Source organism: Miscanthus floridulus, chromosome 2 (genome assembly GCF_019320115.1).
Source record: "Miscanthus floridulus cultivar M001 chromosome 2, ASM1932011v1, whole genome shotgun sequence".
In the NCBI taxonomy this organism is placed as follows: Eukaryota; Viridiplantae; Streptophyta; class Magnoliopsida; order Poales; family Poaceae; genus Miscanthus; species Miscanthus floridulus.
This window is the reverse complement of record NC_089581.1, coordinates 152,846,241-152,871,147: the sequence shown is the minus strand read 5'-3', so window position 1 is coordinate 152,871,147 and position 24,907 is coordinate 152,846,241. Positions and strand designations below refer to the sequence as shown.

The following is a 24,907-nucleotide window of genomic DNA, read 5'->3' as shown; positions in this document are numbered from 1 at the left end:
TAAACGACGGACCAGCACGAAAGGGGCAGAACGGAATATAGGTGGGCTGAACTCAGGTCTGGATTGGATGGGCGGGGTCCAAGCGTGACCCAAACAGAAAATAATTAAGAAAATAACTACAATTAGTTTGCTTTGAGATCCGTGCAACTTTTAAAGGGAGAAATACCGGAGCATAGCTCTCCAAAAAAAATACCACACAATATGTATGAAGAGGACTTGGGTCCAGTTGCACACGTATACCACGACGTGTATTCTCGTGTGGACTTTAAATGCCCTCGGCTCCTTATCCACAGCAGTCTCTCTCCCTATCACTGACGCGTGAGCCCTACTTATCATCTTCTTCTTCCTCCTCTTCCCTCTTCTCCTCCTCCCTTGCTGAGCAGCAGCCACTGCCATCGAGCAGCCCCGGGCACGCATGCGCACGGACGAGCTGGCCAGTTGACGCGGCCGCGGCCAAGCAGGCTCGCAGGCGAGCTGGCTAGCCGCCGCCGTGACCACGCGCGCCGCGGGCGAGCAGCCGTCGTACAGCCACCGCCGTCGAGCAGCCCCGGCCACGCGGGCGAGTTGGCAAGCTACCACCGCCGTGGCCATGCATGCGCTCGGGCGAGCCGCCGCCGCTACCACGCGCGCCGCAGGCGAGCAACCACCGTCGGCATGGTCGAAGGCACAAGCCCGAGTCCTACGGCGGGCGTCTGCGTGAGAGTCTAGCAGCGGGTGGTCGCGCTCACAGGGTTGCGGGCGGTGGGATTGGCGGGCGGCGACGAGCTGCTCACCGCCTGCGAGCTCTTCTCCGGCGGCGGCGTGCTCCAGCTCCACATCCTTAAGTCGCAGGCCAACCCAGACGGCAACAGCGCGCCTATCCCTCAGCCTTAGGCCGACGCAAGCGCGGACTTGAAGGGCGTGGGCGCGGACACCGCGGCGCTCCTATCGCCGGCAGCAGCAGCGACAGCGGTTGCTCGCACGTGACGCTCGTGGTCGCGGCAGAGGCTCGCCAGCTCGTCCGCAAGCCCGCATGGCCGCGGCTGCGGCATCTCGCCAGCTCGTCCGTGCGCCTGCGTGGCCGGGGCTGCTCGACGGCGGTGGCTGCTGCTCAGCTATGGAAGAAAAGAAAAGGAGGAAGAAGGAGATGACAGGTAGGGCCCACGCGTCAGTGAGAGGGAGAGGGGCTGCCTTGGATAGGAAGCCAAGGGCATTTAAGTTCATGTGAGTATACACGTCATCGTAGTATACGTCTACGGTTGGGTCTAAATTATCTTCATACGTATTTTATGGTATTTTTGTGGAAACAAAGAATTATAATGATATACTTTAAAATAAACGAATAGTACGGTGCTTTTTCAAAATTCAAAAATTGATGAAACAAATAAAACTTTCTTTAATCAGCCATTTCACATCCTTGCGTCTATGTGCTTGTACGATCCTTCCTCAGCACATCGTGCTCTGCCTCCGTCATTTGCGGAGCTCGGCCACGGCGGCCCCCTCGCAGGCCATGCGTCGGCGTCCCCCTCGCAGGCCATGGTAGGGGGAGCCGAGGAACGCCGACCCTCCCGCCGGAGCCCACTGTCCGTCCCCAGATTTGGGACGACGATTCAACCGAGGATAGCCGACTTGCCTTCAGACGAATCGTCGTCTCTTCCGCGACGCGAGCGATCCATGCTCCGCGTCAAGCTCAAGCCCCCGTCCATCGGCCTCCCACTTGCTGATTTGGTACATATGCTCTCTCTATATATATATATATATTGACAACAACATTTGTATTACGGCGTTGATTATTGTTTATTACCGGGTGCCTAGTTGGGGTTGCATGAAGTCGTCATCATCATCGTCCTCCTCTGAACAAGCGTGTGCCGATGGTCCTGGACAATGTGGTGGCTGCTGATGAACTGGTTGAGGTGGTAGTGTCTGAGATACACCAGTGACGTCACTTATATCAATGTTGAAATCCTCCTGTGTGGTGTGCAGGGTGAATGATTTCAATGTCCCCTGAACAAGTTTAGGAGGCCTCATTTCCTATAAAAGAATCAATAGTAAGCCATGTGGTAAGCATATTTACGACAATAGTATGAATACGTTGCAATAAGAAATATTTACGAGAATTTGCACCGAGAATTTTTTACAAGTTTTTGCACTAAGAATAGTTACGAGAACTTACAGTAATATTTATGAGAAATATTTTGCACTGAGAATAGTTACGAGAACTTACAGTATATTTACGAGACATGTGGACAGTGAATATAGTTACTAAAATTGACGGTAAAATTTAGTTAGAATGATCAAATTTACCATAAACAGTAACATCAATTACTACTTAAACTAGCTAGAATGATCCGCACAATTTTGGTTGAAAGCAGTAACATCAATTACTAAGTAAAATCACAAGAATCATGTAAACTTATGCAACTCGGTTTGAGATGCCTACTCAGACCAACAATGTGCATTGGTAAACAGGGACTGCGAAGGCAAACAAAAAAGGAAAATAAACAATTGTTCACGGAAACAAAAGGTGCAGTGGGCATCAGTGAACCAAGTATGTACAGTGTAAAATTGACACATGGATAAGATAAATCACCTCCGTAGCCTCTCTGCTAGCCTGATGTGGATCTGCAGAGTAGAGACGAGCAGGCAGCTTCCCAGCAGACAACAGAGAAACGAGCAGGCAGCTTCCCAGCGTGGATGTTTGGGGCCTCTGCAGCAGCCACCTCCGATGGAGGATTGGGGCCTCCCCAGCAGCCAATAAGAGCAGTGGACTGCGCTAATCAGGATGCTGTGGTAGGGGGCTGAAGTATAGAGGAAGCTGCAACGAAATTTGGGGGATATTCGTTCGTTTCTGGATCAATCCTGCATTGATACGGAGAAGCAGCCGAATCATATTCTTGCACGGTGATCTCGGATTGTAGCAGGATGAAGGGCGTCGGCAAATCCGATCAGGATCTTCAATGGCAAGCAGGTGCGGGGGCGAGGGGAAGGGCAGCAGGAGCGGGGGGGCGAGACGCAAGTGCGGGGGAAGAGGCGCGAGGCGCGACGAAGAGGGCGGCGTCGGCGGCAGGCACCAGCTGGAGCGGTGAATGAGGATTCATTGCGGTGAATGAGGATCGAGACGCTGGCACAACATGCGGTCGGACCGGATCAGCCCAGCGCGACACAGCGACCCGGCTACAAAATATCATATTCTATAGCCAGCTATAGAGAAATATATATATATATATATTCTCCACAGACTGATTTAGTTGGTTTCAGCCATGCCAATATGCCATGATCGAGGGCGGATTGCAGCATCGAGCCGCGGCGAGGGAAGGTCTCGCTGCTCCAGTTTGCCTGCCGCGTCACGTCGGCCTTCGGCTGACACGGTGGTTGCACCGAATCGAGGTTGGCCTCGGCATCGGCCTCTGATGTCCCATGCTACTGATGCGGCCGCCAGCCACGACGGCCTCTGTTTACCGGTACATCTACGTCCTCGCCGCCTCCGTCGCGCCGCCCTTCAGGGACAACACCGCCAGTTGGCTGATTGAGTGTGAGAAAAAAATACTGGCAGGTGGCCAGTCTTAATGAGGATTTCATAGAGTTTTATGGGCATTAAATATGCTGACATAACACTGTCTTGATGAAGAGAGAAGATAAAAGTTTTATGGGAGTAGAGAGAGTTTCATGGGGATGAAACTCTTCTGCACTGTTTTCAAAATATAGGTGCGTTGAAAACTGGGAGATAAAACCCCCATTGAGACTTGTCTAAACTAAGCCCTTGTTTAGTTCCATGAATTTGGATTTTGGGGCTACTGTAGCACGTTCGTTTTTATTTGGCAAATAGTATTCAAACATGGACTAATTAGGCTCAAAACGTTTGTCTCGCAATTTCCCACCAAACTGTGCAATTAGTTTTTCTTTTCGTCTACATTTAATGCTCCATGCACGGGCCGCAAACATTCGATGTGACAGGTACTATAGCAACTTTTTGGAAGTTGAGGAACTAAACAAGGGTTAAACGAAAGACAAATGACTCCTCGTCGTTCCCAAGGAAATTAAATCCAGTATGCTGGGTTCCCTTTCTTTCCCCTCGACCTGCTCCGTTCTCCCGATGTCGTTCTAGATCGTGTTCCTTTGTCCAATATAATGCATCAAATTGGATGAGCACAAAACTGAGAAATCACGCCGGACACACCAGGCACCATCTGGTTTCCCCATTTTCCGTACAAAACCCATCTCGTGGAAGACGCACGTTTTTTTTGTCACTATTTTCCTCATGAGAATTTGACCCCATCTATTCCTATGTATGAGGGGGTGAAATCTGGATGGTTCAATTCAAAATGTTATGTTTATCCATTATACTTTAAATGAAACCAAGGTATTTCATCTTCTATTTTCCTGGATTCCTACCTATGTTCTGTCTTTGGTCCGAGAATGCAAAAACAGCCTAAGTTCTGTTGTTTCTTCCATTGATTATACTCTTTACCTGCTTTGTACGAGAGAACATAGCCTTCAGCATGCACTATGTTGGAATGTCAGAATTAAATACAACCTTCTGCGTATGGCTCCTTTCGTTTCGCTGAAAAAACAAGTCGAAATACTATTCCAACTAATTTGTTTTGAGAGAAAAATACTGTTCCGACTAAAAAAACAAGTTGAAAAATACGGATTATAATACAAACGAACATGACCTATGTACTTCTTTCAGTATAGTAACATTTATTGTGCCTTCTATTGTGTTACTTAAGCCTGTGTTCTATTAAATGGTCTATGTAGTGTGTAATTTGTATAAATTTCTCATTTTAGACCGTCTTCAACAACCGCGACCTAAAATACAAGATCTATTCGTTTTTTAGGTTGCGTTACAGGCAAAGGGTTCAATACCTATTTTTGGTCTTCTCCAACAATAAGGTCCAAAAGACAACCCTGCAAATGGGTTCCCAGGAGAGATAATACTCATATTTGAGTTATGCCTGTCCTGACACCTAAAATAGGTCTTCCATATAGGTACTTTGTTGGAGGCTACAGGTACAGTATTGGAGACCTATTTCAAATTTGGGTTCCGCAATGAATCTCCTATCGGAGACGGTCTTAGATGTGAGCTTGGCACATATTTTGGAATTGTTTGTCACGGAGTCCAAAACCAAAACAAACAAACAAGAAAAGAGGCAACCGTGTCATTATGGGCGCTTGGTGAGATTTCTCCATTCCCCTCTTCTAATTCATGCCTACGTATCTTTGTGAGTAATCCTTTGCCATATACAGTATATTTTACAGGACATGGATTTTCTTCCGATATTTTATGGTGATTGTTCTAAACTTAGTTTCTTTTATTTTGCCTTCTTTTCAACTTTATCAACTAATCCAGGGTCCCAGACCTTCTACTCGATCATGACAAACCTAAGTTTTTTGTTTGCCTATACAGTTGTAGTTTCCTCTCTGTGCTCAACATGATCGTTCCCAGGTTAGAGCATTGTTATTGTTATCATTTTTAATTCACCTTTCTTTCTTCTTCAATGTGTACATGTCCACATCAGTTGACGTAGTTCTTTCTCTAAACACTGTCAAGAAAGTAAGTGCATACTGTTGTTTTTGGAGACCAAAACTGCTCTGTTTTTCTCTTCTCATTAGCTAATAATTGGACTGTATTGTCAGATGTTTGCATCACTATTTTTATAAATTTCTCTTACATGATAACAGACACACAAAGTAATTGGCGTGGTTGTTTTCAGAAATGTAAAAGACAATGCACTACGGTCATTTAGATTCAGCCTGCTGTTGTTTAAGGTTAATGATTGAACTTTACAAATTACAATCAGCATTAGTTCGTCATACCAAAGATGCATGATGTTGTTATTCGTTTCCAAGCTCCAGTATGAAGTTCCTTTCTCGATGCTCTGATATCTACTTGATTTTCAGACTCATTCTCTGCGTCCAGTATATTTGATTTACCTTATCAGCGAACTAATATTGCTAATGGAAACTGGGGATGGCGGCCCACCATATCCCTCATCCAGACCGAATTTTTTACTATTTGCCCCTTTTTTCGAAAGTTTCTCTCAAATAGACCCCTGGCGGAAAGAATTCCAGAAATGGACCCTTGGCTCGGCGCCAGAGTGACTGGCGCCGAGCTCGGCGCCACGGTCACTGGCGCCGAGGTCCTGGGCACGGGGAAATGGCCTGCCAGGGGCTCGGCGCCAGAGTGACTGGCGCCGAGCTCGGCGCCGTAGATCTTGGCGCCGAGCTCGGCGCCAGTCACTCTGGCGCCGAGCCCCATAATATCTACCGGCCAGTCCATTCTTCTCCATCTCGCCCCTAGCCGCCACTGCCCGCGCCGTCGCCGCTCCACGCCGCGCCGCCCGCCCATGCGACCCCCCACTCGCCTCTCGCGCCCCGCCTCGCCTGCCCTTGCGCGCTCCCTTCCCTCTTCTCCTCCCCCCGCCGCGCCTTCCCCTCGCCTCTCCTTTCGCAGATGCGCCCGCCCCTTCTAGCTCGCCTCGCTCCCCCGTCGCCCCTCGCCGCCTCGCCCCTCGCCCGAGCCCGCACGTGCCGCCGTGCCCTCGCGCTGTTGCCCTTGGTTGCTGCAGCGCCGAGCCGACCACGCTCTCCACACACCGTCCTCGCCTTTGTCTCCACCGGGCTGGCCCTCGGCCTCAGCCCCGCCTTGCCCCCTCCACCGCCGGCCTCGCCCCGGCCTTGTCCTGACGTCCACCGCCGCCCTCGCCTCGCCCCAGCACTACCCGACGGCCCGCGAGCCGGTCTCGCAGCGAGGAGCGCCGGGCACCCCGCGACCGCCGCGCACCACCTCTGTCGTTGGCCGCGCCACCGCAGGCCCGGATCTTCGCCTTGACCTACGCCCATCGTCCGTCGACCTGGAAAGGTAAAAAATATGAATATGCAATGTACCTATTTAGTTGGTGTTTGTTATTTACTAGTTATACTGTGATGACTTAGTTAGTTGATTTAGTGAGATATATATGTAGATAGATAGAAACATAGATACATTAGTAAATAGATATAGTTAGATAGCTACTTAGATATGTAGTTATATTTGTAGTTAACTACATATGATCTTGCTATTTAGTGAGTACACTATAAATATATACGTAGTTATTATCATGATTACTTAGTTTGTAGTTAGAAAGTACTTGTTAGGTACTATCTATCGTCTAATTTGGACTAAAGGACATGTGTTTCGTTACGTTTTTGAAATACATGGACAACCTAGTGACCATATATCATGGAGGCACGGTTGAAAGCGATCGTTATGGATATGTTGAGTTTCTTGACATGCAAAGCGTGCCTGTGCTATTCAATGATATGCCTTCATTTAGTGATATGGTTGCAAGGGCTCGGGAGGAGCTGCATTGCTTTGGAGATGATGATATTGCAGTTGATGGTGTACTGCACCTAGGTTGTCCTCCGAACATCTTCAGGCGAATGATCTCAATTGGTTGTGCGGATCAGTGGGACAACTATGTGAGATCGGCTATGAAGAGCCAGCTGCAATGTTTGGACGTGGTTGTTCGTCGGGTGTTAGTTGATCCAATCCCTCATGGGTTTACCCCAGCAATGGATCATCCAGCACACATCGACCCTCCCGTTTCGGAACCTTACCTGCATGTGCAGATTGCGCCTACGGTTCCTGATGCTCAATCTGCCCTCAATGCGTTATTTGGAGATGGTTGTCATACTCATGTTTTCATGGCAGATCCTCCTTATGAGATCCCTTTGACACAGAATCATCCGAGTAAGTGTCTTAACCGTATGGTTTTTGAGAGCTTATCCCGTTCCTTACATCTATTTCTTTCATTCTTTCCTCATTTCTGTAATGACGTTGTAGGAGACATTCCTGAGAATATGGATGTGCCCCATGTTGCTGCGCAAGTGCACTTTTCAGATGGATTTCGTGGCTCCAATAATGTTGAAATTATGAATGATTCGGAGCCATATGAGATGGCTAGGGCTCTTGATTCTGATGATGATCGTCCTGTTGGAGAGCTGACGGAGAGTGATGTTGAGATGATGAGGCGTATCTTTCCCGACCGCCGTAATCCTAGAGTTCATGAGTTTAGTGATCTTGCTCATTCTGATCTGGCGTTTGCAGAAGGACGTGATGATGAGCTCCTAGAAGCTCTTGAGGCTGGTCCTAACATGGTAATTGAGGAGGGGAGGGTGTTCAGTGACCTCCCTACTTTGAAGAGGTGGTTGTAGGCTTTTGCAGTGATACGAAAGAGGCCTTACAGGGTATTGCATTCATATGTGGAGCGCCGTTACACAGTTGTGTGTGACAAGGAATGCTGCCCATGGAGGGTTTGTGCAAGGAAGCAACAGGTGACCGGAAAATAGAAGATCACAAAAGTTGTTAGGCCACACAATTGTGCTGACCATGAGCTGACACTGAGGCATCGGCAGTTGACATCTACCCTCATTGCCAAGCGGTTGATGGGAATTTTGCAGGGAGAACCCAACATGAAGGTGAGAACAATTATCAGGACCGTTGAGGCGTTGTATGGAGGATATGTGATAACTTATGGTAAAGCATGGAAGGCTAAGCAGCGAGCGTGGAAGATGATATATGGGGACTAGGAGGATGGGTATGAGCAGCTGCCAGTTCTTTTCAATGCAATCAAAGCGGTGAATCCAAGCATGCATTATGAGTATATCCCAAAACCTAATGCATGGAAGGATGGGAGGCAGATATTTTTCCGTGCCTTCTGGTGCTTTCCTCAGTGTGTCGAGGCCTTTAGGCACTGTCATCCTGTCTTCTCCATTGATGGTACGTTCTTGATTGGCAAATACCAGGGCACACTTCTTATAGCCATATCCTATGACGCGAACAACAAGTTGGTTCCTTTGGCATTTGCTTTGGTTGAGAAGGAGAACAATGACAGTTGGGGATGGTTCTTGAGGCTAGTCCGGATACACGTGGTTGGCCCTGGCAGGGAGGTTAGCGTCATATCTGATAGGCATCAGGGCATACTTAATGCCATGCGAGAGCAGTTAGAGGGGTATGCACCTTTGCACCATCGTTGGTGTACTCGACACCTTGCCGAGAATCTACTACGGAAGGACGGTGTCAAGAAAAACTTTGATCTGTTCCAGGAGGCTGTTCGACAGCTTGAGGACAAGTACTTTAGGGAAAAGTTGGAGCAGGTCAGAACCACATCAAATGCAGAAGGTAGACAATGGCTCACAGGTTTGATGAGGGATTTGGAGAAATGGACGAGAGCTCATGACGACGGTGGCTGGAGGTACGAGTTTCAGTGCAGCAACATGGCAGAGTCATTCAATAAGTTGCTATTGGGGATACGTGGTATGCCCGTGAATGCAATTGTTCAATTCACCTTCTATAAGCTTGTTGCCTGATTCAACGATAGACACGCCCATGCATTGCAGTTGAGGAGTGATGGAGAGATATGGGCTCCAAAACCAAAGGCACACCTAGAGAAGGCAAGAGAAAGGGCTGGCACACATGAGGTTGCATGCTTTGACCACGCCACAGGGACTTATCAGGTCGAGCATAGGGGTGGTACAACATCCGACGGCGAGGTCCGAGAGTCGAGGATACATGTGGTTGTCCTCCAAGATTTCAAGTGCACTTGTGGTAAACCAAGGCAATACCACTTTGTATGTTCGCATTTGGTGGCAGCAGCTAGGCATCGCAACTATAATATCGAGAGGAGGATATCTCACGAGTTTAGTGTCAACACGCTTGTGAACACATGGAGCCCTCGCTTCGTGCCTTTCCGGGACCCTGGAGAGTGGCCTCCATATGATGGGCCGAAGTACATTGCGGATCCAGCTTACCATTGGAATAAGCGTGGATCAAGGCAGAGGATGAGGCATAGGATGGTTATGGATCAGATACCCAGAAGAACTAGGCATGGGAGAGGAACTCCATTTGTTACTGATCCCGAGCAGTACGAGTGCGGCAAGTGCGGTAGACTTGGCCACAACTCACGAAGTTGCCATTGGCAGATTAGTGAGGTAGGACTATTGGTTTATAGTATTATTTTATATTTGTCGTATCATATATTTAATTATGCATGTCTCAATTTATGCTTGTATTTGTGTCAATTACCTATACATTTATAAGTTCATGTTTCATTGTACATTGCAATTCTAATTCATTCACTTTTTTTATAGGATGGAGCAATTCACCTACTCGACCCGACGTACGAGGAGACCCACCGAGGACGTCTCGTTGCGCTGGGGCAGGTAATAATCTATAAGTTTTATTCATACATGTGTTCGTGAAGTAACATGTGACTATGTTATATTCGATGCAGGACCTTCCGCACCTTCGTTCTAGGACCCACAGTGGGTTCTTGGACATTCGGTACGATGATAGGTACACTCCTTTCCTGCAAAGAGCTGGCCTAGATGTCATCTCCTTTCAGGTTCGTCGTGGGTTGCCCAAGTTCAACTCAGCGGCGATAACTACGTTGGTAGATAGGTATTAAAGTGAATCATTGCCTCCATTCATGGCCATTTGTTCATGCGATTGACTTTTTGACAAGTAATCTTGCTTGGTCTTAAATATAGGTGGCGGCCGGAGACTCACAGCTTCCACCTACCTTTCGGGGAGATGACAGTCTCGCTTCAGGACTGTCAGAAGATGCTAGGCCTAAGGATTCATGGGAACCCAGTCACCGGGCAGTGCAGGTCAGAGGGCTGGAGAGCACGAGTGGAGGCCTTCCATGGGCGTGAGCTTAGCGAGCAAGGGGCTCACACTTCTGGAGTTCCCATCTCATGGCTACGTACAGAGTTTGCACAGTGCCCTGAGGAGGTAGATGAGGAGACGGTTGGGTACTACTGCCAGGCGTGGATCCTACACCTTTTTGCTTGCGTTCTATTTCCCGATGCGACGGGTGACAATGCGTCCTGGATGTGGATCCATTGCCTCAGTGACTGGGACCAGGCGGGTCAGTACAGCTGGGGCTCTGCAGTCTTGTGTTTTCTATACCGGCAGCTGTGCGAGGGGTGTCGTCGGTCTACGGCGAACCCATCACTTGGTGGATTCGTGTACCTGTTACAGCTGTGGATGTGGGCTCATTTTCTAGTTGGTCGTCTAGAGGTACTGGCTCGTCGTGAGTGGTTCCAAGGTCAGCCTCCAAGTCACCAGCCGACGTGGGCGTACCTTTGGGACCAGGTCAGGGTTTTGCACACGAGGATAGACCGGGCGTACATTGAGTACACGAACGAGCTAGATTCGCTGACGGCGTCTAGTGTAAGTAAATTTTATTTTCCATGCTGTTTTTAAAAGGATTAGTATACCATCTAACATCTTATTTGGACATGATGCAGGTGGAGTGGGAGCCGTATGGTGGAGAGGACGCACTTCCTTTTCAGCTGAGCAACGTATGTGGGGCCGACGACTACTTCTATAGGATGAGGTGCCCTCTAATCTGCTTCTATGCTGTCGAGTACCACCTGCCAGATAGGGTTGCATGCCAATTTGGAGTGAGACAGCTTTGGCCTATGCCTCTGTTCTCGATTGGCATTGACTTACACAAGTAAGTGTTTTGATATTTCAAATGTCTTATGATGATGGTCCATTTCTTATAATATGGTGCCATGTACGTGGATTAATGTAACGATGACATACGTGCAGGTTGGATCGTCAGAGGAATAAGAAGATTTTTGACTGGGAGAGGCACCCCTAGTCCTACATTGAGGAATGGGAGGAGATGCACGACAACCTAGATGACAACAACGAGCCGCACACGAACCATGAGTTCAGGCGGTACCAAGCTTGGTACCAGCGTTCGACAAGGTGCAGGCTCAGGCTACAGTGGACCGAAGCTGACTACGCCGACATCGAGTCCTCCGACAATGAAGACACGACATACGACCGATCCACTCGTGCAGGAAGGCAGGTGGAGGCAGGACCGATCTTGGACAGAGTGGTAAGCCAATCGACTTATTTTGTTATGTTTAGTTACATAACAATACATTAGGCGTTCTTGGATCGACATTAGGAGTTATCTATTGTAGTTATTGCAACCTTCGAGCCGTATAACACTTATAATAAGTTACATTCTTGTACAAAAGAAAACAAAACTAAATGATATCTGTTCATAAGTCTTATTATTGAAAACTTTGTTGCAGGGCAATACACTGAGAAGCTCAGTTGAAGAGATCGAGCGCATTCGGCCTAGAGTCAATGATGACTACATACTTGGCTTCCTAGATGTAAGATTAAAAATATTCTTTCAAACAAATCATTAATACGTTATATTCTTTCAGTTAACATAGTTTTGTACAACAGAGGCTGTCACGTCGTCTACGCCGTGCGGCTGGTCATTGTGGTTGCAGGACAAACACGACGCATGATGTGTACGATCCTTCCATAGGAAGAGGAGCCTTGGGTTCCTCTAGTCAAGCAGCTACAGGGGACGAGGAGGAGGACGAGGAGGCCGACGACGACGATGACATGGACAAGAGGCACGATGAGCTTGGGCCCTCTCAGCTCCATGACGCTCCATCGACTCATCCTACACCGCCTCTAGGCACTAGGCGACACCGGCCGCGTGACCCTTACACTCCAAGCACCAGCGCTCTGGGTCACAAGGGTAGGGGCAAGAGTAGGAGACAGTGAGGGACGTGGTAGGTGTTACTATGAACTATTGTGAATTTTGTATTTACTTTTCTTTAACTATTCGGGACTGTATGGACATTGTGGACTATTTGGACTTTGCATGACATATTATGTTGGTTGTGATATTCGTTGTGGTTGCATTATGCTTGTTGGATGATTAAATGTTTAGAATATATATTGATGTCTCTGTTTGTAACTGTGGATGCTTCTAATACAAGACCGTATCTTGTAAATTTTTTGCGTGAACCTTTAATCATACTACACTTGTACAAAGGCATAAATGTAGTACACAGATTAACTATAAATTTATTACGTTTATAATCCAGGAATATTTGTACATACGCTGTGTAGAAGAATCTAGGATTACCAAGCAATAGTGAACGAATCTATGCTTTTCAGACAATAAACATAGACTTTTCAGATACACGGACAGCATCGAATTATCACATCACTGATATAGACCTTTCAGATGCACGGACAACATGCAAGGAAGCACAACTAAACTCTATCTCCACCATCCATCTTATGACTGTTTGATCCAAGGGCTGAGGTTAAGAGACATACGGATCGCTGACATGGCACATTGACAGGCCTCCATTCCTCCTCTCAACCTATAAATAACCACTCACTCCCTCTCATTCACACAAACAATAAGGAAGAAGAACACTCCTCAACATTTGCTTTCATTGTAGTACCAATGTCTAGAGGGTCGTCCAGAGGGAGAGGAAAGAGGAAGAAAACTACCTGGGGGTGGGAGGGTCCTCTTGGTCCCGATTTCTTTGAGGAAGCTCTTTATGAGAGGTTCCCAGTTGAGAGCAAAAGTGATTTCACCAAAGAGGCACCACTGACAGGATACGATGAAAGGAAAGAAAAGTGGCCAAAATGCATGCATGGTGAGGACTACCTAGTGCAGATGTTCACCGAGGAAATAGATGGAGGTCGTCGTTTCTTCAAATGCCCGCGAGCATGGGTAATTGCTATTACTATTTGTTTCTTCAATATGTTTGTCTTGTATATCACTTACACGACATACTTTTTGTAGTCTTCCTTGGCTGAAGAAAACTATGGGTTCAGTAGGTGGGTCGATCCTCGACCTATTTATCCGCATGCCGAGTACATCTACTACCTACAAGACCGTATCTTCAATCTAGAAAGGGAAGTTAGCAGTGGTTACAAGGACGACGAACAGGATGACAACAACAATGGTGCCGATTCACAGGAGGCACTCTGCAATGATCCATATTGCACCTGCCCTAACTACAAGAAAAAGGGGTCTCCCCCATCACCCCTGCCACCACCACCAACAACAACGGGAGGCTACTATGGAGAAGGTGCAACACAATTTGCTATGTGGCCACACTACTAGGATGACTTTGTATTTTTCTTGTGGAGAACCCTAGGTTGAATTACCTAAGGCATGTTAGGTTTAATTACCGAAGGCATGATTTAATTACCTAAGGCATGTTAGGTTTAGTCAAAGAAAACTATGTACCCAGGTTCGGTACATGTAGTCACATGCCATTTAATGTGTTTCGTGTGTTGATTTCTATAATGTCGTATGTCGTTAACTGTTTTTTGCAGCACGTGTTCAAATAGAAATACGTCCGTATCATTAAGCGGAATATTAAGACCATTGATAATGAAAACAACCACATAATGAAAAGTTCGATACTATGTCACATTACACAACATATTAATAGTACAACTAAGTGCCGACAGTAGACAAAGGGGCAAATGCACTTCCAAATCCTCAATCTGAAACATACTGAGTAAGCAACTCATCATCCGAGTACTAGTCCTCTACTACAACCCTATTGCTGTGGCTAGGCTCAACTGCGTTGCTCTAACCTGCCTGTCGCTTGTAGTAAGCGGCCTCCGCTTCATCTGCAGCCGCTGCGGCCTGAGTGAAGAACGCGTCGTCATCCTCCTCTGCCTGTAAGCCCGCCTCTGCTAGAGCGATGAGCTCGCTCAGTCTGCCAGTGTCGTCGTCAGCCTCCTGCGCCTGAATGCTCGCCTCTGCTAGAGAGATGAGCTCGCTCAGTCTGCCAGTGTCGTCCTCAGCCTCCTACGCCTGTATGCCCGCCTCTGCTAGAGCAATGAGCTCACTCAGTCTGCCAGTGTCGTCCTCATCCTCGTATCCATCATCACACAGCACAATCGGTGATTGAACGGTGCAACCAGCTCGTGATCTATGGCCATCTAACTTCTTCTCCTCATACCTTGCACGAGCCACCTCTGCAGCATGTTCCCCGCTGCAACCAATCCCTTGATGTATAAAATTCAATTAGTTAGCAACTCGATAATATTACATTTAAAACCAGGCAACGAAAAAAGGTTTTCAAGCACTCACTGGCACATAATGTAGCAACATGCTCGTTCAAGACCTGCATCTGTACTCTTGTCTCCTCCCTTGCCTCATTCCTTGCCCTCTCCTCCTCTAACATCGTCCGCCTCTCCAATCCCCATTTGTTAAGCCCAACATCGATCGGGTTACAAATACCGCGCTGTCTAGCAAACTCACGCATCTTTTCTTTGTGATGTTTAACGAATAGGTTGACATAGTCAGGTTCATATCCCCTCTTCCGTGCAATTACTTGCCTCTTCTTCAGTTCATCCAAGAACTTAGCTTGACCATCATAACATTCCCAACTGCATTTCCTAGTGCTCTGTTCAAAACAAATATTATATCATATATGTCTTAGCAAAACAAACAAAATACGATTTCATGTTTACCAGAAAAATAACGAACCTCATCATACTCAATCATATGGCCGCAATAATGACCTATTCCAAGCTCCGAAGGGACTAGGCCATAGTTGGATTTTACACCACATTCGCACATGACAGGAGGTGCTTTGTAGATTACCCGTTCTTTCTTCTTTTCCTTAACCCTCCGCGGTTCTTCCGGCCATTGGTTCTTAGGACCATACAACCACTCCTTGAAACGACACTTCACCATTGAATACACCTAAATAATGAGACATTAGTACATAAACACATATAGCTCAAGATTTTAACACATACACTTTGCACTTTCTTTATGCTTGTTTGGACACACAAACTCCAACGTATTCTCAGGGTTTATCACATCTCGATCTCTACAATCGCACAGAGGAGGTTCCTCGAGTCATCTAACTGCGGCTAGGTGCTTCTCCTTAGCTGTCATTGCCAAAGGGTTAGGGGGGTGGAACCCACCGCTTGAAGTGCTCATGTGGATGTCTCCCTCTAAACCAATCATCGAAAAAGAGGTACCTAGGATCAAACTTGTCTGCACCATCGATCCACTGAAAGAAAAAGCACCTCTCATGGTCCTACACAATGAGATTCCAATAAAATATTAGTACCATACTTAAACAAATAAAGAAAAAGGATAGTACAAATAATTTCTTACATTAAACCGACTATATGTGTAGAAGCAACGCGCGGCTGTGTCTGGATGTTTCGATTGAAAAACATGGGCCGGGAAACCATAGTCACAGTTAGGGACAGGAAGGTCAGGAGGAACGGGGGCATCTTTGCTAGACGTGTCGGGGTATAATTCTCGAGGACGACCCCGTTTTCGCCAAAACTCCTCCCGAAACATTTCTTGCATCTAACAAATAGGATGTAATTTAACAAACATAAATAAAAACATCACAACAAAATATCAATGAGAACCATAACTACAATACAATCAATTTCGTTCTAAGAACCAAAAGCGGTTAACATTATACCCTAAACCTAGGGTTTCTCATTTCATCCACAACAATAAACCCATAACATAACTACATGTGGCTTGGTTTGCTAGCTTTTTCCACACCTTGAAATGAACCTACGGTTGTATAATACATATATTGAGGGATACAATGAAACCCTAAGTGATGACGATTCTTAGTTTCAAAAATCCGACTAATATATACCGAATCAATGCGAGAAAAACAAGGAGGTGAGCGAGTATACCTTGCTCTCGAAGATCTACGGATCAAATCAAGGTTTTCAAGGTCCAATATGTTGATTCGTGAGGTAGGGTGAAGTGGTGAGAAAAAAACCTGAGGAGAAATAAGAGGAAGAACGCTCGGGGAAGAAGTGCAGGCTGGGTTAAATGCAGGTGGCTAGGCGCCAGTCACTCTGGCGCCGAGCCCCTGGTAGGCCATTTCCTCGTGCCCAGGACCTCGGCGCCAGTGACCGTGGCGCCAAGCTCGACGCCAGTCACTCTGGCACTGAGCCTAGGGTCCATTTCTGGAATTCTTTCCGCCAGGGGTCTATTTGAGAGAAACTTTCGAAAAAGGGCCAAATAGTAAAAAATTCGGTCATCCTGGCATCCGAGTCAACAGTGGCCAGGTTGGTTGCAGGAGTTTTGGATAGCCCTCTATTAGTTTCCTCCCCATTCTTCTATTCTTTCCTATTTCATCAACCAAATGCACCACCACCGCAAGGCTTCAATATGTATGTTTTGGGTTGTCTGATGCAGGTCCTTTATCGCACCCAATATTGCATAGCAAAATCAAATACTCATGTATGTGCGCCTAGGATGTCCAAACACACATATACCCTCAAATTGGAATAATATCAAAGTAAAGTACTTTATTACATCGCATATCTCATCATATTGTTATCACATAGTCTTGCTCATCAGCAACATTATTACATAAAGCGGAAAACTAAGCCCAAACTACCATAGGGACTCCAACTGGTGAATATCAATCAAGTAGTCCTAGACATCTTCCAAGAACTCCACATATATGACATCTGTTACCCATCTAGGATTTTCATTGAACCTTAAACAAGTGTAAACGCACTATGCTTAGCAAGTATAACAAAGGGATCTATGAGGCTCAAAAGCTTGACACGGTTTGACTACGGTAAGCAATTTTAATTAGTCAAGTTTTATTAAACCTGTGTCACTACTTTAGTGAATAAACCCAACCCAAGTGGTGATAATGAATAATCAAGATTATGTCAATTCCCAACCATCTATAGTAACCACTAATCATGAAGGATCCAGGCTGCTCGTATCTGGGAGCCCGGCTGTTATAACAGGTTAAAGAATTCTATAGAATTTGTACAACTTTACCCACCGAGCCGTGATTCCCAATGCCGGGGTTTGCAAAGCCCACATCGCCTCTACCAAGGAAGCGTGGCAGGGTTTCACTACATAACCCTTCGCTAGTCGCACTAATAAGTCATAGTTGCTAAGGTTTTAGCTATCTAGCTGTATGTGGCCCTCCTCCAGGAGTGGCACTCATGGTCGCGACAAGGTACACACCCTAGTAGGAAAAGCAACATACCAACTAGTGCCCCCCTCTTGCCCTTACGAAAAGCTACAAACGAGCTAGTACAATCTAGTTAACAGGTTAAAGTCAGAGCCATTTGACACTCGGGGTTGTATGAAACCTCCTAGGTGGCCGCTTCAGGATTAAGTCCTTATGGAAAGGCACTAGAGCACTCAACCCAGTACTCTAGCCCTCTAAGAGTTGCTAAGAAGCACCATTTTAACATGTTGCGTAAACCTTTAGTCATGTTTAACATTTATTTTATGTTGAGCGCTGCAGCAACTATCCAAAATGCATCCCAAACCATAGGTAACAAGGATATATGGTACAAGTAGTAATCTAGGTAAAATCCTTAAAGGCAATTCAAATTTAAACACATGCATGTCTATGAATTGTAGAGTTCATAGGAACAGGGGGCCTTTGCTACACTTGCCTTCCTCAAAGTTTCTTCTTGGTACTGCTAGTCACCCAACTGATCCTTGGCAACCTCGAACTGATGACCCTCTAAACGTGTTCCAATTCACCAATCAAGCATCCATTCCGGTCATCACATGCATACAAATATACTTCTATTAGAATAGTACAACAAATAGTAAAAACATAGAGTAAAAAGCTCATAAAACTAATCTACGTATTGTTACGAACACATGAGCGAAAGAATCACTCTAATCGGACTTACAACGCAAACGTTATGCATAAAACAAGTTTCAGTGGCATTTCTATGATTAATTCAAACTCAACTTTGAATTTAAACTAATTAAATCTGAATTTAAATGTATTATGGATGGCGTGCACTATTATTTAGAAATACAAGGGCTAAATCGGAAGAAAACAGGACTAAAAAGAAATAATTTTGAACCACAGTTGGACTACGGGTTGATTACGAGAAAACATAGGGGCTAAAGCGCAAAAGTGCATGGCGGTCGTGGTTGACCGCGTCGCTGGCTAACTAGGCGGCCACATGGCGCGTGCTAGTTGGCTCGGTGCACTAGGTACGGGTGGACGCACTAGCGTGGGCACGGTGCACTGCGTCTACAGTCCACGGTGGACCCATCATGACCCTAAAGGGGTACGCTCTAATTAGAGCCGTCCACTTGTGATCTAACGGCGCCAGCGCGTCAGCATGGAGCAGTCCGCCAAGGAAGGGGCTTCCGACGGTGGCGCCATGGACGCTGGTGGCCTGAGCTCGCCGGTGATCACTGGAATGGCGATCTCGGTCGCCCTAGACCAAACCGAGGGCACAGGAGTGATGAGCGCAACAACGCGAGTTCGACACGGCATAAACGAAGGGCTAGGAGCTCATCAGAATGATGGCCCCGTGGCGGCGCCATGGCAGGCGGGCACTGGACCTGCTGATATGGCACTCTAGAGCAAAAATGCAAAATGAAGGGGACAGGGAGCACGTGGGGTATACCGTGAACACGTTGAAGGGGTTCTCGTCGTCTGGGAGGGCTCCAATGCGACCGGTGATGTGCGGCGGCAAACTGAGGAAGAGTAAGCCATCGATCAGCAACAAACGGTAAAATCCATGGTCAAAATGAGGGGGAGAGGGCACCTACTGTTATGGCGGGGTTTGGCGGAGCTCCTGGGCACGTCCCCGATGGCAACCGAGCTTCGGAGAGACGAGCTTACGGGATGGGAGTATGAGCTCGGAGTTGTGAACAGAAAGGGAGATAGGGGGGCTCGACCATGGGTTTTGTAGGTGAGCAGGAGCGGTAGAAGGGGAAATGGGCCCAACGTCAAGCACCTGGCATCACCATGGGTTTTGAACGCCTGCCATGCTGGTTCGTTGGCCCGGCGGTTGAAGCCTTCATTGATGGTAGGCACGCCATCTCCGACCGACGAGGAAGGAAGGAGAAGGGAGCGGATGACGTGCAGGTCCTACGGTGTAGTGAGAGGATAGGGGGATGGTGGGTGCGCGGGTGTGGCCACCAAGCGGGCCACTACTAGCCCAAGCGGTGCGCTGAGCTGGGCTACGTGGGCGCGCGCGTGCGGTGAAGAGAAGGGCGTAGGAGCGGGCTGCCAAGTAGGCCGCACTGCTGGGCCGCTGTAAGGTTGAGATGGCGGACTAGAGGGGGGGGTAAATAGTCATTTCTAAAATTAATCATGTCGGCTAACCGAAACAAGTGCGGAATTAAAACTATCGGTCTAGCCAAGACTACATCCCTTTTATTTATGTTCTCTAGCACCTTCCAAAGATACTAATTAAGCAACAAAGGTGCCGGGCTAGCTAGAGCTCACCTAACCAATTCTAGAAGTAAGGTCATACAAACCTATGCCACTAGTACTTCAAACAATGAGCGAGCTCCTACACATGCTAGTAAGCAAAAGCACAAAGCCAACTAAGCTCACTAGTAATGCTCAATAACAAGGCAACCAATGCCAAATTAGAGAGCGCAAATACTTAGCTACACAAACTAAGCAAAGTGACTAACAAGGTTACACAAACTAAATTAGCCATGCAAGGGAGCTACTTCTATGCTACACAAGCAAGAAGGTAACTAGTAAGCTACACAAGCTAACTAATTACAAGAGCAACTACACAAGCACAATGTATATGAAATATAAATACAAGCTTGTGAAAGGGGATTGCAAACTAACGAGAAGAACAAGGTTGACACGGTGATTTTTCTCTCGAGGTTCACGTGCTTGCCAACATGCTAGTCCCCGTTGTGTCGACCGCTCACTTGGTGGTTCGGCGGCTAATTGGCATCACCCGCCAAGCCCGCACGTCGGGCACCACAAGAACCTACCCTGAAAGTGAGGGTAGCTCAATGACACGCTCAACTAGAGTTGCTCTTCACAGCTCCTGCGGGGCGAGCACAATGCCCCTCACAAAGCTCTTCTCCGGAGCACCGCACAAGCTTCTTGCGGGCTTCGACGGAGACCACCACCAAGCCGTCTAGGAGGTGAGAACCTCCAAGAGTAACAAGCACCACCGGCTTGCAACTCGATCACCTAGTGCCACTCGATGCGACCTCACGATGCAATCGCACTAGAATCGCTCTCTCACACAATTGGATGATCACTATCAAACATATGTGAGATGGAGGGCTCCCAAGCGCTCCCAAGCACAAAGTCCCCTGAGGTGCTCAACTCCAGCCATGGCCGAGGCCACCTTCTATTTATAGCCCCACGAGCTAAACTAGTCGTTACCCCTTCACTAGACAAAACTCGAGACGACCGGACGCTCCGGTCGTATCGACCAGACACAGGACCTTAGCGTCCGATCAACAGATGCTCACCACGTGTCGCCTCCATTCAACCTCAGTCACTTGATCTCAACGGTCAAGTGATGACCGGACGCAGCTGTTCAAGCTGACCGGACGCAGCAACCCTAGAGTCTGGTCATTTCTAGTAAGGTACCAGTCACGACCGGACACATCCGATCGGTCACGATCGGACGCACCGTCAGCGTCCGGTCCTTCTCCAACTTTTCTATGTCACCTACGTCGCCGTACATCAGCCTGACTGGATGCACCCTACCAGCGTCCGGTCACTTCCAGCGCCAGCGTCCGGTCGAAGACCGACGCCTGCATGCTCTTTGGCCACCACTGACTGGACATAGGACCCCAATGTTCAATCACCACATGACCAGTGTCCGGGCCACTCTGTGAGACCCTGTCTTTTCTGTATAGGGCGCCGATGGCACCGTTGGACTGTCCGCACTCTATGGGTGCCTGGGTGGACACTCCATCGGTGGAGTTCCGAACCCTTCTCACCTCTGTTTCATCACCGAGTTGATCCACATCAACTCCAACTTCATCTCCTTTGTAAATGTGCCAACACCACCAAGTGTACACCATCATGTGTATGTGTGTTAGCAATTTCACAATCATTTTCCAAAGGATTAGCCACTCAACTTGCCACGCCACTCGATCCTACCGATGATGCAAAGTTAGATCACTCGAGTGGCACTAGATGACCAATATGCAAACAAGTTTGCCCCTCTTGATAGTATGACCATCTATCCTAAACCCGGTCATCAACTTCTCTACACGCCTATGACCGGTGAAATGAAATACCCTAGGTTATACCTTTGCCTTGCGCATTCCATTCCATCTCCTCTAATGTTGATGCAACACATGCACCAACATGATCAACAATGATATGATCCACTTCATATCATCACGTGATCATATTGGTTCATTGATCTTAACTTCACTTGCTTTTCACCATTGCCTTTGTCCATCGACGCCAAGTCTTGCTCAAGCTTCACCGCCACATGGTCCATCGCTCCAAAGCCTCCGACTTGCCTTTCACACTTGCAACCGGTCCATCAAGCCAAGTTTTGTCTTGATCTTCTCCACCTTGATCACATGACTCAATGTCATGTCTCATGTGCAATAAGCTCCTTCATCATCACATGTGTGAGCTTTGCAACATCTCCAAGCCATTTTCACCTTCATGGCATATGTTGCTCACACACATGTACCTGTGGACTAATTACCTGTGTATCTCACATAAACACAATTAGTCCACCTAGGTTGTCACTCAATTACCAAAACCACACAAGGACCTTTCAATCTCCCCCTTTTTGGTAATTGATGACAACTCTATAAAGATATGGAAATTAAGCTCTTTTGGATTCATGTTGCTTGCCTAAGCAATTTTACCATGTGTAAATGATTTTGGACACGTACCACAAACCTGAGATTGTAGTATTAGCTCTCCCTACATATGTGCTAGAGTGTTTGGTTTGAAGCTCGCACATATGCATAGATTGGAAATGTGGGAGAGTAATTACTACTGAATGATGCTAAGGTGTATAGAGTAAACCTTTGAAGTGTGATACCAATCGGAGTTGCACCTTTAAGTTCATCCTTAGCACCATAGTTAGCTATATAACACTTGAAAAAACAAAAAGCACTAGATACCTCGTGAGATCAACATTTAAGAGCAAGGTACTAGCATTACTTGAAAAGTATACCAAGTGTCTAGCTATCATCCTATGCATGCTAGTTATCAAATCATCATTCAAGTTCTATAACTAGCATACACCACACAAGCATGCATATTGAGTTTAAGAACTTATGCAATGCAAGCAAGCACATGAATATGCACATATCAAATGCAATCAATCAAAGTTCATGAGCTTGCTCCCCCTCTTGTGTGCTTCTCTTGTCCAAGAATTTTGATCCATCTCTTTTCTCCAATGTTGCTCCCTCTTTGTCCATGTCCATGTCCAACCTCTATTTCTTTGAAGCTTTTATATCTTATCTCTACCCCTTGTACAATCTCAAACTCAAAGCTTTCATATCTTTGTACAATCTCTCCCCCTTTCTCATCAATTTCCATAAGAGGTGTGCTTCTCATTAATGCAAAGGTATGCATTTTGGGGTAGATGGCTGAGGCTTGAATCTTGCATTTTTTATGGACATCACTTGATTGTTGGAATGACACCACTTATAGATACCACTTGTAACTTGTACCACTTGTATCTTGTGTAGGGCTTCTTAAGATACCACACATAAGATTTTTTATCTTAAGATCAATTTGTGGGACACCTCCTCCTATGTGATAGCATTGGTCATCCATTTGATACACTTGAGCTCTTGTAGGTGAAGGATGCATTCTTCATTTGATGATCACTTAAAGTTGAGGATCACTTGTGGAACCATCGTCTTGCATGATTGATACCATGTGTAGATATGATATCACTTGAAAGAATTTTCTAGTATGGAACCACTTGTTGGATTTATCAATAAAAACCATTTCTTGAACATTTGCTATCTTCATGAGTACCACTTATAGGATATCACTTGTGAGTTGATCTAGACATCATTTGTAGATTCTTGATGAAATGCTTGAGTCTAGATACCACTTGAAACAAACGAACTAAATATCCATTTGCATTGTTGTTTGGTGCTTGTACTCTTATCACTATCATGAGCTTCTTTGGTTAACTTGAACTAAATTGATTTGCCTAAGCTTTCAAGTCCGGTTTGAACCAATGACAAGCTTCTTCACACCTCTTACAAGGGTTATCTTGCCAATGTTGTACTTGTCACTTGTTAGCAATCCAAATTAGATCAAGTGCTTAGGATCACTAGCTCATGAACAAATTCATATACTAACCACTAGATCAAGTAATAATTCAAGCAATAGTGGTAGGTTATGAATTTAAACTTTTCATTTGTTATGCATGATCCTATGAAGCATGTACTATATGCACTAACCGCATACTAGTAAGGGATGAAATGATCATGCACATTACAATGATACCTTTGCTATGTTGGAGTAGAGGATAGTCACATAGATTCCAATTCATTACTCCAATAGCAATGTGAAGTCCAATTATAAGCTTGGTGAAGACCAATAGACATCATTTTGAATTTCACTCTTCACCCATATGAAATAAATACCACTTATGATCAAGTGCACTTTCTTGTTGCGGTTGGCTTGCTTCATCTTTTGATCAATGCTTGCATGAGAGCATCAACATGAGAATACCACTTGAAATATTATGACTAGCTCTCTATTGGGTGTTGCTTGCTTTTCTTGATCAACCCTTTTGATTGCTTCAACTAAGCATCTCAAATGTTCCTCGGATCACCACTTCCATGTTAGCCTTCCAAGTACCACACTTGGTTCACCTACACCTAGGCGGCAAGCCCCTACACTAGGGAGAAGTGACCTCTCTCCAAAAACCATCATTGACACTCATTTGAAATAACTTGATTGATTGATCCAAGTGATGGACTTAACTTGATGAGTAACCTTGATTCCTTCTTTAAGTCCTTTTCTTTCTACCAAATGATCTCCAATCATATCTAGAACTTAAATTTCATCTTCAACTTGAGTTTGATCTTGATCTTCATCTTGAGTACCAAAAGTGTGCAAAGTACACTCCACAATCAAATGGCCTTGTAATATTTGCTTGTCAAGCTTCTAGATCTTCTTAGAACCAAACTTATATGCCTCAATTACTTATAAACATGTTTCCAATTTGAGGACCTTTTAATCAAAGTGACTCTAGATCAATCTAATATTTGTCACTTTTCTAGCAGATTTTGTACTCTTCAAAGAAAAATGTATATGTCCCAAAGTACAAATCCAAATGCCACAAAATTTGGTGGAGATGTGAATA

The 24,907-nt window shown here is 46.2% G+C and overlaps 3 protein-coding genes across 3 annotated transcripts; 2 read left to right on the top strand and 1 right to left on the bottom strand.

The window, feature by feature from the left end:
* The first annotated feature begins 303 nt into the window (after positions 1-303).
* Positions 304-10,427, top strand: LOC136537279 (uncharacterized). Its single transcript, XM_066529311.1, has 8 exons — positions 304-1,203; positions 1,430-1,707; positions 1,795-2,039; positions 4,818-5,154; positions 5,387-5,425; positions 5,694-5,748; positions 10,111-10,182; positions 10,254-10,427. Exons 4-8 carry the CDS (start codon positions 5,144-5,146, stop codon positions 10,425-10,427), a joined length of 351 nt encoding a protein of 116 aa, XP_066385408.1. The 5' UTR covers positions 304-1,203; positions 1,430-1,707; positions 1,795-2,039; positions 4,818-5,143.
* A 56-nt stretch (positions 10,428-10,483) lies between these two features.
* LOC136533343 (serine/threonine-protein phosphatase 7 long form homolog) lies at positions 10,484-12,688 on the top strand. The gene is made up of 5 exons (XM_066525907.1): positions 10,484-11,194; positions 11,272-11,480; positions 11,579-11,873; positions 12,076-12,159; positions 12,236-12,688. The coding sequence occupies exons 1-3, from the start codon at positions 10,553-10,555 to the stop codon at positions 11,628-11,630; spliced, it is 903 nt and encodes a 300-aa protein (XP_066382004.1). The 5' UTR covers positions 10,484-10,552; the 3' UTR covers positions 11,631-11,873; positions 12,076-12,159; positions 12,236-12,688.
* Positions 12,689-14,405: 1,717 nt separating this feature from the next.
* LOC136540154 (uncharacterized) lies at positions 14,406-15,508 on the bottom strand. Its single transcript, XM_066532151.1, has 3 exons — positions 15,315-15,508; positions 14,916-15,231; positions 14,406-14,830 (listed from the first exon to the last, which is right to left on the bottom strand). Exons 1-3 carry the CDS (start codon positions 15,405-15,407, stop codon positions 14,631-14,633), a joined length of 609 nt encoding a protein of 202 aa, XP_066388248.1. The 5' UTR covers positions 15,408-15,508; the 3' UTR covers positions 14,406-14,630.
* Positions 15,509-24,907: the final 9,399 nt, after the last annotated feature.